Source organism: Pristiophorus japonicus, chromosome 1 (genome assembly GCF_044704955.1).
Source record: "Pristiophorus japonicus isolate sPriJap1 chromosome 1, sPriJap1.hap1, whole genome shotgun sequence".
Classification (NCBI taxonomy): domain Eukaryota; kingdom Metazoa; phylum Chordata; class Chondrichthyes; family Pristiophoridae; genus Pristiophorus; species Pristiophorus japonicus.
Genome location: NC_091977.1, coordinates 544,296,723 through 544,309,382, shown reverse-complemented (window position 1 = coordinate 544,309,382; position 12,660 = coordinate 544,296,723). Strand labels below are relative to the sequence as shown.

At 57.1% G+C, this 12,660-nt stretch overlaps 1 protein-coding gene across 1 annotated transcript in view; it reads left to right on the top strand.

Annotated features, from left to right (window-relative positions):
* Positions 1-12,660, top strand: part of fastk (Fas-activated serine/threonine kinase) — a 54,477-nt gene that overhangs the window by 30,737 nt on the left and 11,080 nt on the right. Inside the window, exons 5-8 of the mRNA XM_070897212.1 lie at positions 1,950-2,166; positions 3,354-3,513; positions 7,709-7,800; positions 10,507-11,230. Of these exons, the coding sequence (XP_070753313.1) occupies positions 1,950-2,166; positions 3,354-3,513; positions 7,709-7,800; positions 10,507-11,230 (1,193 nt within the window). The remainder of the gene's footprint in view (positions 1-1,949; positions 2,167-3,353; positions 3,514-7,708; positions 7,801-10,506; positions 11,231-12,660) is intronic.

The following is a 12,660-nucleotide window of genomic DNA, read 5'->3' as shown; positions in this document are numbered from 1 at the left end:
GTTTACAGGGTATCCCCGGGAGTGTGTCAATATTTACAGGGGATCCCCGGGAGTGTGTCAATATTTACAGGGGGTCGCTGGGAGTGTGTGATTATTACAGGGGGTCCCCGGGAGTGTGTCGGAGTTTACAGGGGATCCCCGGGAGTGTGTCGGTGTTTACAGGGGGTCCCCGGGAGTGTGTCAGTATTTACAGGGGGTCCCCGGGAGTGTGTGAATATTTACAGGAGATCCCCGGGAGTGTGTCAGTATTTACAGGAGGTCCCCGGGAGTGCGTCAGTATTTACAGGGAGTCCCCGGGAGTGTGTCAATATTTACAGGGGGTCCCCGGGAGTGTGTCAGTATTTACAGGGAGTCCCCGGGAATGTGTCAATATTTACAGGGGGTCCCCGGGAGTGTGTGAATATTTACAGGAGAACCCCGGGAGTGTGTCAGTATTTACAGGGGGTCCCCCCCGGAGTGTGTCGGTATTTACAGGGGGTCCCCGGGAGCGTGTCAGTATTTACAGTAGGTCCTTGGGAGTGCGTCAGTATTTACAGGGGGTCCCCGGGAGTGTGTCAATATTTACAGGGGGTCCCCGGGAGTGCGTCAGTATTTACAGGGGGTCCCCGGGAGTGTGTCAGTATTTACAGGGGGTCCCCGGGAGTGTGTCAGTATTTACAGGGGGTCCCCGGGAATGAGTCAGTATTTACAGGGCGTCCCCGGGAGTGTGTGTCAGTATTTACAGGGGTCCCCGGGAGTGTGTCGGTATTTACAGGGGGTCCCCGGGAGTGTGTGAATATTTACAGGGGGTCCCTGGGAGTGTGTGTCAATATTTACAGGGGGTCCCCGGGAGTGTGTCGGTATTTACAGGGGGTCCCTGGGACCGTGTGTCAATATTTACAGGTGGTCCCCGGGAGTGTGTCGGTATTTACAGGGAGTCCCTGGGAATGTGTGTCAATATTTACAGGGGGTCCCTGGGAGTGTGTCAGTATTTACAGGGGGTCTCTGGGAATGTGTGTCAATATTTACAGGGGGTCCCCGGGAGTGTGTCAATATTTACAGGGGGTCCCCGGGAGTGCGGCAGTATTTACAGGGGGTCCCCGGGAGTGTGTCGGTAGTTACAGGGGGTCCCTGGGAATGTGTGTCAATATTTACAGGTGGTTCCCGCGAGTGTGTGAATATTTACAGGGGTCCCCGGGAGTGTGTCAGTATTTATAGGGGGTCCCTAAGAGTATGTCAGTATTTATAGGGGGTCCCCGGCAGTGTGTCAATATTTACAGGGAGTCCCCGGGAGTGTGAATATTTACAGGGGATCCCTGGGAGTGTGTCAGTATTTACAGGGGGGGTCCCCGGGAGTGTGTCAGTATTTATAGGGGGGGTCCCCGGAGTGTGTCAGTATTTACAGGGGGGGTCCCCGGGAGTGTGTCAGTATTTACAGGGGGACCTGGGAGTGTGTCAGTATTTACAGGGGGGGTCCCCGGGAGTGTGTCAGTATTTACAGGGGGGGTCCCCGGGAGTGTGTCAGTATTTACAGGGGGGGTCCCCGGGAGTGTGTCAGTATTTACAGGGGGGTCCCCGGGAGTGTGTCAGTATTTACAGAGGGACCTGGGAGTGTGTCAGTATTTACAGGGGGTCCCCGGGAGTGTGTCGGTATTTACAGGGGGTCCCTGGGAGTGTGTCAATATTTACAGGGGGACCTGGGAGTGTGTCAGTATTTACAGGGGGACCTGGGAGTGTGCCAGTATTTATCGGGGTCCCCGGGAGTGTGTGAATATTTACAGGGAGTGACTGCTGTTATCTAACAGCCTCGCTTGGGGAGTGAGTCTGGGGGCACGAGGTTCTGTACAGCTAAATACCCCAGTGTTCCAAGCTCTGGACTGGTGTCAGAGATGCCCTGACATTGCCTGTCGCTACTGCATGTTTTGAATTGTGCATCACAGTGTTTGACTTTGGGCTGTTTCATGTTACAGGTAATTCAGAAGCTGGTCTTCCCGTTTAGTCGCATGAACTACAAACCCTCCAACGAAGCCAAGTTCTTTGAAAAGCTAGAGTCGGTCCTGGAGATCAAGGCCATGAACTCTCCCCTGGCCACAGTCAACATCTTCATGTCCATGTTCCAGCTCGGGCACTTCCCGGGACCCATCCTGGACCGAGTCTTCTCAGCCGCCTTCATCAACAACGTGATGAGTACGTTACCCCTTTATAGCCGCAGTTGGAACAGGGGGAATGGGGTCTGACTGCAGGAGGGGACACGGTTAACAGACCACAGTGTCTGCTCATCCTGTCAAATCACTGGGGTGTGGTTAGTTCAAATCACGCAAAGAGCCAAGGACCATTTAGCCCGTCAGTCCCACCCCATTTAGAGTCCGTGTTTGATTATTCTATCACAGACTAATCTCCCCACATCAGTCGTGCTCTCCCAGGGTCCTTGTATCATTCTATTCTGATCCTCACTTCACCACCTCTTGATCCCCAAATTAAGGAGCACCTTGAGTTCCTTCTCCAAATTCCTCTGGAGCTTTGGCTCTGAGTAAACCCCTCGCTCTGAGTAAACCCCTCACTCTGGGATCCAGGAGTAACTGTAACTCCCTCTCTCTGGGATCCCAGAGTAACTGTAAGCCCCTCACTCTGGGATCCAGGAGTAACTGTAACTCCCTCTCTCTGGGAATCGGGAGTAACTGTGTAACTCCCTCACTCTGGGATCTGGGAGTAACTGTGTAACTCCCTCTCTCTGGGATCCCAGAGTAACTGTGTAACTCCCTCACTCTGGGATCCGGGAGTAACTGTAACTCCCTCTCTCTGGGATCCCAGAGTAACTGTGTAACTTCCTCACTCTGGGATCCAGGAGTAACTGTAACTCCCTTGCTCTGGGAATCGGGAGTAACTGTGTAACTCCCTCACTCTGGGATCCCAGAGTAACTGTAAATCTCCCACTCTGGGATCTGGGAGTAACTGTAAATCCCTCACTCTGGAATCCCAGAGTAACTTTAAATCCCTCACTCTGGGATCGGGAGTAACTGTAACTCCCTCACTCTGGGATCTGGGCGAAACTGTAACTCCCTCACTCTGGGATCCCAGAGTAACTATAAATCGCTCACTCTGGGATCCAGGAGTAACTGTGTAAATCCCTCACTCTGGGATCGGGAGTAACTGTGTAAATCCGTCACTCTGGGATCGGGAGTAACTGTAAATCCGTCACTCTGGGATCGGGAGTAACTGTAAATCGCTCACTCTGGGATCGGGAGTAACTGTAACTCCCTCACTCTGGGATCGGGAGTAACTGTAAATCCGTCACTCTGGGATCGGGAGTAACTGTAACTCCCTCACTCTGAGAGTAGCTCCAGTTGTTTGTGTCGTTTACTTTGCCTTTGCAGACAGTCCGTACGGGTTGATTGTCCGCCGATACCTGTCGCTGCTCGATGCTGCGGTAGAGCTGGAATACGGGGACTACACCGGTCCTCGGCTGGAGGACAGGTACAAAGTGACGATGTTTGACCGTGTGCTGACCGCAGACGAGGTCAACAGGAAGTACAGGTCAGTGCTCACTCCAACCTCCACCGGGGACACAATCCAGAACTCTAATTATTAACCATTAATTTAACTGCCATACTGGGGCTCTCCGCCCTAAGACGTGCTCCCTGCAAACGCTGGCTCCAGAAACCGAGGTGTACCCCATCGAAGCAGCCTGCCTCCATGTGTGAGCCGAGCCCGGGGTTGGGCGGGGGCGATTGCCCACAAATCTGATCGTTTCCTCACCTGCTGTCCAACCGTGTTTTTCTCTGTCTCTCTCGCTCCGTTCTGCCTATTCCCTTGTTTTCTGTCTCTCTCGCTCTCTATTTCCACTCTCTGGCTCCTTCCCTTTTCTATTTCTCCTTCTCCTTCCCACCGTCTCTCTCTCTCTCTCATTCCCTTCCCCTCTCCATCCCTCTTACCCCTTCCAATCTCTCTCTCCCCTTCCCTTTCTCTTCCCTGCCCCCTCTCCCTCTCCACTGCCCCCTCACACTCTCCCCTGCCCCCTCACTCTCTCCCCTGCCCCCTCACTCTCTCCCCTGCCCCCTCACTCTCTCCCCTGCCCCCTCACTCTCTCCCCTGCCCCCTCACTCTCTCCCCTGCCCCCTCACTCTCTCCCCTGCCCCCTCACTCTCTCCCCTGCCCCCTCACTCTCTCCCCTGCCCCCTCACTCTCTCCCCTGCCCCCTCACTCTCTCCCCTGCCCCCTCACTCTCTCCCCTGCCCCCTCACTCTCTCCCCTGCCCCCTCACTCTCTCCCCTGCCCCCTCACTCTCTCCCCTGCCCCCTCACTCTCTCCCCTGCCCCCTCACTCTCTCCCCTGCCCCCTCACTCTCTCCCCTGCCCCCTCACTCTCTCCCCTGCCCCCTCACTCTCTCCCCTGCCCCCTCACTCTCTCCCCTGCCCCCTCACTCTCTCCCCTGCCCCCTCACTCTCTCCCCTGCCCCCTCACTCTCTCCCCTGCCCCCTCACTCTCTCCCCTGCCCCCTCACTCTCTCCCCTGCCCCCTCACTCTCTCCCCTGCCCCCTCACTCTCTCCCCTGCCCCCTCACTCTCTCCCCTGCCCCCTCACTCTCTCCCCTGCCCCCTCACTCTCTCCCCTGCCCCCTCACTCTCTCCCCTGCCCCCTCACTCTCTCCCCTGCCCCCTCACTCTCTCCCCTGCCCCCTCACTCTCTCCCCTGCCCCCTCACTCTCTCCCCTGCCCCCTCACTCTCTCCCCTGCCCCCTCACTCTCTCCCCTGCCCCCTCACTCTCTCCCCTGCCCCCTCACTCTCTCCCCTGCCCCCTCACTCTCTCCCCTGCCCCCTCACTCTCTCCCCTGCCCCCTCACTCTCTCCCCTGCCCCCTCACTCTCTCCCCTGCCCCCTCACTCTCTCCCCTGCCCCCTCACTCTCTCCCCTGCCCCCTCACTCTCTCCCCTGCCCCCTCACTCTCTCCCCTGCCCCCTCACTCTCTCCCCTGCCCCCTCACTCTCTCCCCTGCCCCCTCACTCTCTCCCCTGCCCCCTCACTCTCTCCCCTGCCCCCTCACTCTCTCCCCTGCCCCCTCACTCTCTCCCCTGCCCCCTCACTCTCTCCCCTGCCCCCTCACTCTCTCCCCTGCCCCCTCACTCTCTCCCCTGCCCCCTCACTCTCTCCCCTGCCCCCTCACTCTCTCCCCTGCCCCCTCACTCTCTCCCCTGCCCCCTCACTCTCTCCCCTGCCCCCTCACTCTCTCCCCTGCCCCCTCACTCTCTCCCCTGCCCCCTCACTCTCTCCCCTGCCCCCTCACTCTCTCCCCTGCCCCCTCACTCTCTCCCCTGCCCCCTCACTCTCTCCCCTGCCCCCTCACTCTCTCCCCTGCCCCCTCACTCTCTCCCCTGCCCCCTCACTCTCTCCCCTGCCCCCTCACTCTCTCCCCTGCCCCCTCACTCTCTCCCCTGCCCCCTCACTCTCTCCCCTGCCCCCTCACTCTCTCCCCTGCCCCCTCACTCTCTCCCCTGCCCCCTCACTCTCTCCCCTGCCCCCTCACTCTCTCCCCTGCCCCCTCACTCTCTCCCCTGCCCCCTCACTCTCTCCCCTGCCCCCTCACTCTCTCCCCTGCCCCCTCACTCTCTCCCCTGCCCCCTCACTCTCTCCCCTGCCCCCTCACTCTCTCCCCTGCCCCCTCACTCTCTCCCCTGCCCCCTCACTCTCTCCCCTGCCCCCTCACTCTCTCCCCTGCCCCCTCACTCTCTCCCCTGCCCCCTCACTCTCTCCCCTGCCCCCTCACTCTCTCCCCTGCCCCCTCACTCTCTCCCCTGCCCCCTCACTCTCTCCCCTGCCCCCTCACTCTCTCCCCTGCCCCCTCACTCTCTCCCCTGCCCCCTCACTCTCTCCCCTGCCCCCTCACTCTCTCCCCTGCCCCCTCACTCTCTCCCCTGCCCCCTCACTCTCTCCCCTGCCCCCTCACTCTCTCCCCTGCCCCCTCACTCTCTCCCCTGCCCCCTCACTCTCTCCCCTGCCCCCTCACTCTCTCCCCTGCCCCCTCACTCTCTCCCCTGCCCCCTCACTCTCTCCCCTGCCCCCTCACTCTCTCCCCTGCCCCCTCACTCTCTCCCCTGCCCCCTCACTCTCTCCCCTGCCCCCTCACTCTCTCCCCTGCCCCCTCACTCTCTCCCCTGCCCCCTCACTCTCTCCCCTGCCCCCTCACTCTCTCCCCTGCCCCCTCACTCTCTCCCCCGCCCCCTCACTCTCTCCGCACCCCCTCTCTTTTTCTTTCTCTGAATGCTGATAGGGAACAGGATCCCAGGCAGACTTGTTATTCACCCCCTCCCCCTTACCTTGAGCACGCTGAGACCCACCGTTGAAGAACATGCTTTCCGTGGGGTCCCAGTAACTGCGCACTAGCTGGGCAATGTACCGGGAGCCTTCGGTCCCAGGTCTGAGAAGCTGTGAAGGGTTTGTTCAGGAGGATGTGTGAGGATGGACAGCAGCTGCAGTCTTTGTCTGTGTACCAGGAATGAGAGTTCTCGACATCGGAGTCAAACACTTCTCTGTTTATTCAGGGTTAAATGAATTGCGCACAGACAACGCACAGCAGTAAACGATCACACGTTAGTCATTGAGCTCAAGTTTCCAGTTCACGTTGTAATCTCGCCCCTTTTTATCTTTCCCACTACATCATATTCCATACTCTTTGCACCAGCGTTTTATCTCAACATGGGTCACCCACGGGCCCAGGAGCTGGCAGGGGCTGCTGGTGTCGAAGTTAAGCAAAGTACAGAATGTACCAGTTGTGGCTGCACCACAGAAGTCTCTCGGCCCCCATGAACTGAGAAGGTTCAGATCTATATGAAATGAGGTTAACCTTGAGATCAGGCTGTTCACAACCTCGCTGAAGACTAAGTGTCAGCAAAGTACTGCAGGCTTTTAACCTCAATACACAATGGATTCCTTACTTCGAATCATAGACTCTTACAGCACAGAGGCCATTCGGCCCATCATGCCTATGCCGGCTCTGTAAAAAGAGCGATCCAATGACCGGCATGGACACGATCGGCCAAATGGCGGCCTCCTGCGTCGGAATTTTTCTATGATTAGTCCCATTCCCCCGCTCTTTTCTCCATGGCCCTGCAAATTTTTCCTGTTCGATTTCTGCTTCCATTTCCTATTTCTGTAACCTCCCGCCCTATAACCCTTGCCCCCAATTTCCCATCCCTCTATGACGTTGGTCTCTTGTGAATTCCCCTTCTCTCTGCCCTGCTATTGGTGGCCGTGTCTTCAGCCCCCTAGACCACAGGCCCTGGAATTCCCTCCCTAAAGCCCTCCACCTCTCCGCTCCCTCCCTAAGGCTCTCCACCTCTCCGCTCCCTCCCTAAGGCTCTCCACCTCTCCGCTCCCTCCCTAAGGCTCTCCACCTCTCCGCTCCCTCCCTAAAGCCCTCCACCTCTCCGCTCCCTCCCTAAGGCTCTCCACCTCTCCGCTCCCTCCCTAAAGCCCTCCACCTCTCCGCTCCCTCCCTAAGGCTCTCCACCTCTCCTTTTAAGACCCTCCTTAAAACCCATCTCTTTGGCTCCAGTTTCCCTTCCTATTATCATCCTCTATGGCTCGGCATCTGTTTTTATTTTATGCCTCTGCGATGCACCTTATGATGTTTTGCTATTTTAAAGGTGCAATATAGCTTCAAATTGTTGCAGTTACATTTGATGCAGTTTACCTGAGATGTGACTCTCTCTATCTCACTTGCTGTACTTTCCAGTTACAAAGGGCTGGTGGCAGAAGCCTTGAGACAGCTGATCGGGGATCAGTGTTACAAGCAGGACGAGGTTCTTCCCCCGGGGTATTATACAGGTAAGAACCCCTTTTTATTACTAAACAAGCTGACCTCCTGTGGCACTGCTCTGCTCTTTTATAAGCAGAAGTACAGTCATCATCATCATCACAGGCAGTCCCTCGGAATCGAGGAAGACTTGCTTCCACTCTAAAAGTGAGTTCTCAGGTGACTGAACAATCCAATACGGGAATTACAGTCTCTGTCACAGGTGGGACAGACAGTGGTTGAGGGAAGGGGAGGGTGGGACTGGTTTGCCGCACGCTCCTTCCGCTGCCTGCGCTTGGTTTCTGCATGCTCTCGGCGACGAGACTCGAGGTGCTCAGCGCCCTCCCGGATGCACTTCCTCCACTTAGGGCAGTCTTTGGCCAGGGACTCCCAAGTGTCGGTGGGGATGTTGCAGTTTATCAGGGAGGCGTTAAGGGTGTCCCTGTAACGTTTCCTCTGCCCACCTTTGGCTCGTTTGCCGTGCAGGAGTTCCGAGTAGAGCGCTTGCTTTGGGAGTCTTGTGTCTGGCATGCGGACAGTGTGGCCCGCCCAGCGGAGCTGATCAAGTGTGGTCAGTGCTTCGATGCTGGGGATGTTGGCCTGGTCGAGGACACTAATGTTGGTGTGTCTGTCCTCCCAGGGGATTTGTAGGATCTTGCGGAGACATTGTGGGTGGTATCTCTCCAGCGATTTGAGTGCAGTACCCGATGTTTAACAATGTGTTAATTCAGCTGCTCCAGTCTGAGTGTATTGGCTCAGCGCTCCTGAAGTCAATGCTGGGAGTCAGGGAAGTTACGGACATTCTGGTATCGGCCTTGGATTGCACTGGAGTCAGAAGGTCGTGGGTTCAAACCCCACTCCAGAGACTCAGGGGCCCAGTGCTGAGGGAGCGCTGCACTGTGGCAGGTGGCGTCTCTCAGATGAGACGTTAAACCGAGGGCCCTGTCAGCCTGCTCGAGCATGTAAAAGATCCCATGGCACTATTCGAAGAAGACCAAGAGAGTTGATGTGACCAATATTTATCCTTGAAACAACACCATCAGAAGAAAGCCGATTATTTGGTCATTTTCTCAATGCTGTTATGGGAGCTTGCTGTGCACAAATTGGCTGCCGCATTTCCCAACATTATAATAGTGACTGCACAAGGACATCGGGTTGGGATGAATAAAGAACCAGATTACAAACCCTACCATCTTCCCATCACATTACGGGGCAGAACACGAACAACATGCCTTGTATTTATATAATGCCTCGGCTGGAAACGTACGGATCAAGAAAGTTCTCCTGAATACACTTCTTCTCCCTCTCTACCCTTTACACTATCACTATCCCAGTCTATATCGGGATAGTTGAAGTCCCCCATTATCACGACTCTTATAGTTCTTGTACCTTTCGGTAATTTCCTGCAAATTTGCCCCTCTATATCTTTCCCACTATTTAGTGGTGTAATGGCAACTCTCGCCTTATGGATTCTGTCCTTGATCCCCTCCAGGACATCCTCTCTATCTCCAGCACTCTTAATATTTTCCTTAACCAATACTGCCACACCACCTCCTATCTTTCCTTCCCTATCTTTCCTATATCCAGGAATATTTAATACCCAATCCTGGCCTTTTTTGAGCCAGGTTTCCATTATCGCCAAACATCCTATTCCCATGTGGCTATTTGTGCCTGCAGCTCACCAACATTATTTACCACACTTGGTGTATTCACACACATGCACTGTAAACCTATCTTGGACCATCCTGTGTTCTCTTTTAGTCTGACCCCATCTAATACCGTACTATTTCTTACTCTAGTGCTCTCTGCCTCTCCCAAACCTTTGTGCACCTTGTTTCCCCTTTCCAATGTTATATCTCGTGCCCATCCCCCTGCCAAATTAGTTTCCTCCCCACTAGCAAACCTCCCCGCGAGGATATTGGTTCCAGCTCTGTTGAGGTGCAACCCTGTGCCTGTACACATCCCACCTCCCCCAGAACCGGTCTCGATGCCCCAGGAATCTGAAACCCTCCCTCCTGCACCATCTCTCCAGCCACGCATTCATCTGCTCTGTCCTTCTGTTTCTATACTCACTTGCTTGTGACACTGGGAATAATACGGAGATTGCTACCTTTGAGGACCTGCTTTTTAATCTCTTTCCTAGCTCCCTAAAATCTGCCTGCAGGACCTCATCCCTCTACCTATGTCGTTGGTCCCGATATGGACCACGACCATATGGGATCCTGGGCTTCAGTGATCTCATTGAACCATATAAGATTCTGAGGGAGACTGACAGGGTAGATGATGTGAGATTGTTTCCCCCGGGCTAGGGAGTCTAGAACCAGGGGTCACAGTCTCAGGATAAGGGGTCGGCCATTTAAGACTGAGATGAGGAATTGCTTCACTCAGAGGGTGGTGAATCTTTGGAATTCTCCACCCCAAAGGGCTGTGGATGCAGAATTGTTGAGTATATTCAAGGCTGAGATCCATAGATTTTTGGATATTAAGCGAATCAAGAGATATGGGGAAAGTGCAGGAAAGTGGAGTTGAGGTAGAAGATCAGCCATGATCTTATTGAATGGCAGAGCAGGCTCGAGGGGCTGTGAGGCCTATTCCTGCTTCTATTTATTATGTTCTTATTTGATAATGTACTGCGTGCTTCCCTCCCTCACCAGTTCAGGGGTCATGGTGGGAGTGAGGGAACTGACCTGATCGAGGGCCGTGTGATTACTGACTCCTCCTGTGTTGCTCTGTTGCAGATTTCCTCCTGTGGATAAATGGTTCCGGCAGCGTTCTTCACATTAACGGGACCATTGCCGGCGCTGGCACCCCTTTGTGCCTCTCTGTCCCCAACTCGAAAGCCGCAGAGAACCCCGCTTCCCACCACGCCCAGCCCGACATCCCCTCCCTCACCTCCGATTTCCAGAACTTCTCGCCCTTTGGTCACGACGAGACGACAGCGAAAGAGAAGAGGGACGGTGATCTCGCGGCCGAAGTGGACTTCCTCACTCGCATCCGGCCTCCGGGCAGCAGCGGCCGCTCCAGCGCGGCATCCATCTTGACCGGCTCAACGATGGAGTACAATGCGTACTACCCTCCCTCGAACTACTACACCAGCCTGACCAAGGAGCAGTCGCTGGAGAGCCAGGAGAGCTCCACACTCAGCAGCCCGTCCGACTGCTTGAACCAGGCCCCCAACACCACAGGCTGCTCACCCGTCATGGGCTCCAGTTCCCTCTTTCAGTTCCCCATCGGGAAGATTCTGGACGAGGACACGGAGACAGCATCCCAGAACCAAGAGCACAACCTCTTTGGAGCAGAGCAGTCCAGCCCGAGCTTCTATGACAGCCCCCACTACCCCGAGAGCCAGGGCCGGGTGGGGCAGGCGGAGATGGTGTGCCCTGGGCCACCGCCTCTGCAACTCTCCAGCCCGGCGTCGCTGATCGAGAAGGAGAGGCGCCCAGACACCGAACAAGTGAACAGGTAAACGCTCGGGGGTTAACAGCACTGTTCACTCCATGGCCATCAACTCAACCCCAGTTTGCTTCTTGCAGTACCCAGCTAAAAAGGGCAGACCTAAATGGTCTTTTCTGGTCCCTCCGAGCAGGCATCGGGGGGATGGGCAAAGGGCAGGGGAAAGGGATCACGCTCATAGCACTTTTAGAGAGCCAGCACGGGGCGATGGGTGAATGGCTGCCTTCTGTGCTATCAAATGCAGTGAAATGGTGGAGAGGGAGGAGAGAGGGGGTGAGGAGAGAGGGGGTGAGGAGAGAGGGGGTGAGGAGAGAGGGGGTGAGGAGAGAGGGGGTGAGGAGAGAGGGGGTGAGGAGAGAGGGGGTGAGGAGAGAGGGGGTGAGGAGAGAGGGGGTGAGGAGAGAGGGGGTGAGGAGAGAGGGGTGAGGAGAGAGGGGGTGAGGAGGAGAGGGGGTGAGGAGGCAGAGGGTGAGGAGGCAGAGGGTGAGGAGGCAGAGGGTGAGGAGGCAGAGGGTGAGGAGGCAGAGGGTGAGGAGGCAGAGGGTGAGGAGGCAGAGGGTGAGGAGGCAGAGGGCGAGGAGGCAGAGGGCGAGGAGGCAGAGGGCGAGGAGGCAGAGGGCGAGGAGGCAGAGGGCGAGGAGGCAGAGGGCGAGGAGGCAGAGGGCGAGGAGGCAGAGGGCGAGGAGGCAGAGGGCGAGGCAGAGGGGGCGAGGAGGCAGAGGGCGAGGAGGCAGAGGGCGAGGAGGCAGAGGGCGAGGAGGCAGAGGGCGAGGAGGCAGAGGGCGAGGAGGCAGAGGGCGAGGAGGCAGAGGGCGAGGAGGCAGAGGGCGAGGAGGCAGAGGGCGAGGAGGCAGAGGGCGAGGAGGCAGAGGGCGAGGAGGCAGAGGGCGAGGAGGCAGAGGGCGAGGAGGCAGAGGGCGAGGAGGCAGAGGGCGAGGAGGCAGAGGGCGAGGAGGCAGAGGGCGAGGAGGCAGAGGGCGAGGAGGCAGAGGGCGAGGAGGCAGAGGGCGAGGAGGCAGAGGGCGAGGAGGCAGAGGGCGAGGAGGCAGAGGGCGAGGAGGCAGAGGGCGAGGAGGCAGAGGGCGAGGAGGCAGAGGGCGAGGAGGCAGAGGGCGAGGAGGCAGAGGGCGAGGAGGCAGAGGGCGAGGAGGCAGAGGGCGAGGAGGAAGAGAGGGCGAGGAGGAAGAGAGGGCGGAGGAAGAGAGGGAGGAGGAAGAGAGGGAGGAGGAAGAGAGGGAGGAGGAAGAGAGGGGGGAGGAAGAGAGGGGGGAGGAAGAGAGGGGGAGGAAGAGAGGGGAGAGGAAGAGAGGGGGAGAGAGAGGGAGGAGAGCGAGAGGGAGGAGAGCGAGAGGGAGGGAGGAGGAGAGGAGAAGAGAGGGAGGAGGGGAGAGAGCGAGAGGGAGGAGGGGGGAGAGCGAGAGGGAGGAGGGGGGAGAGGG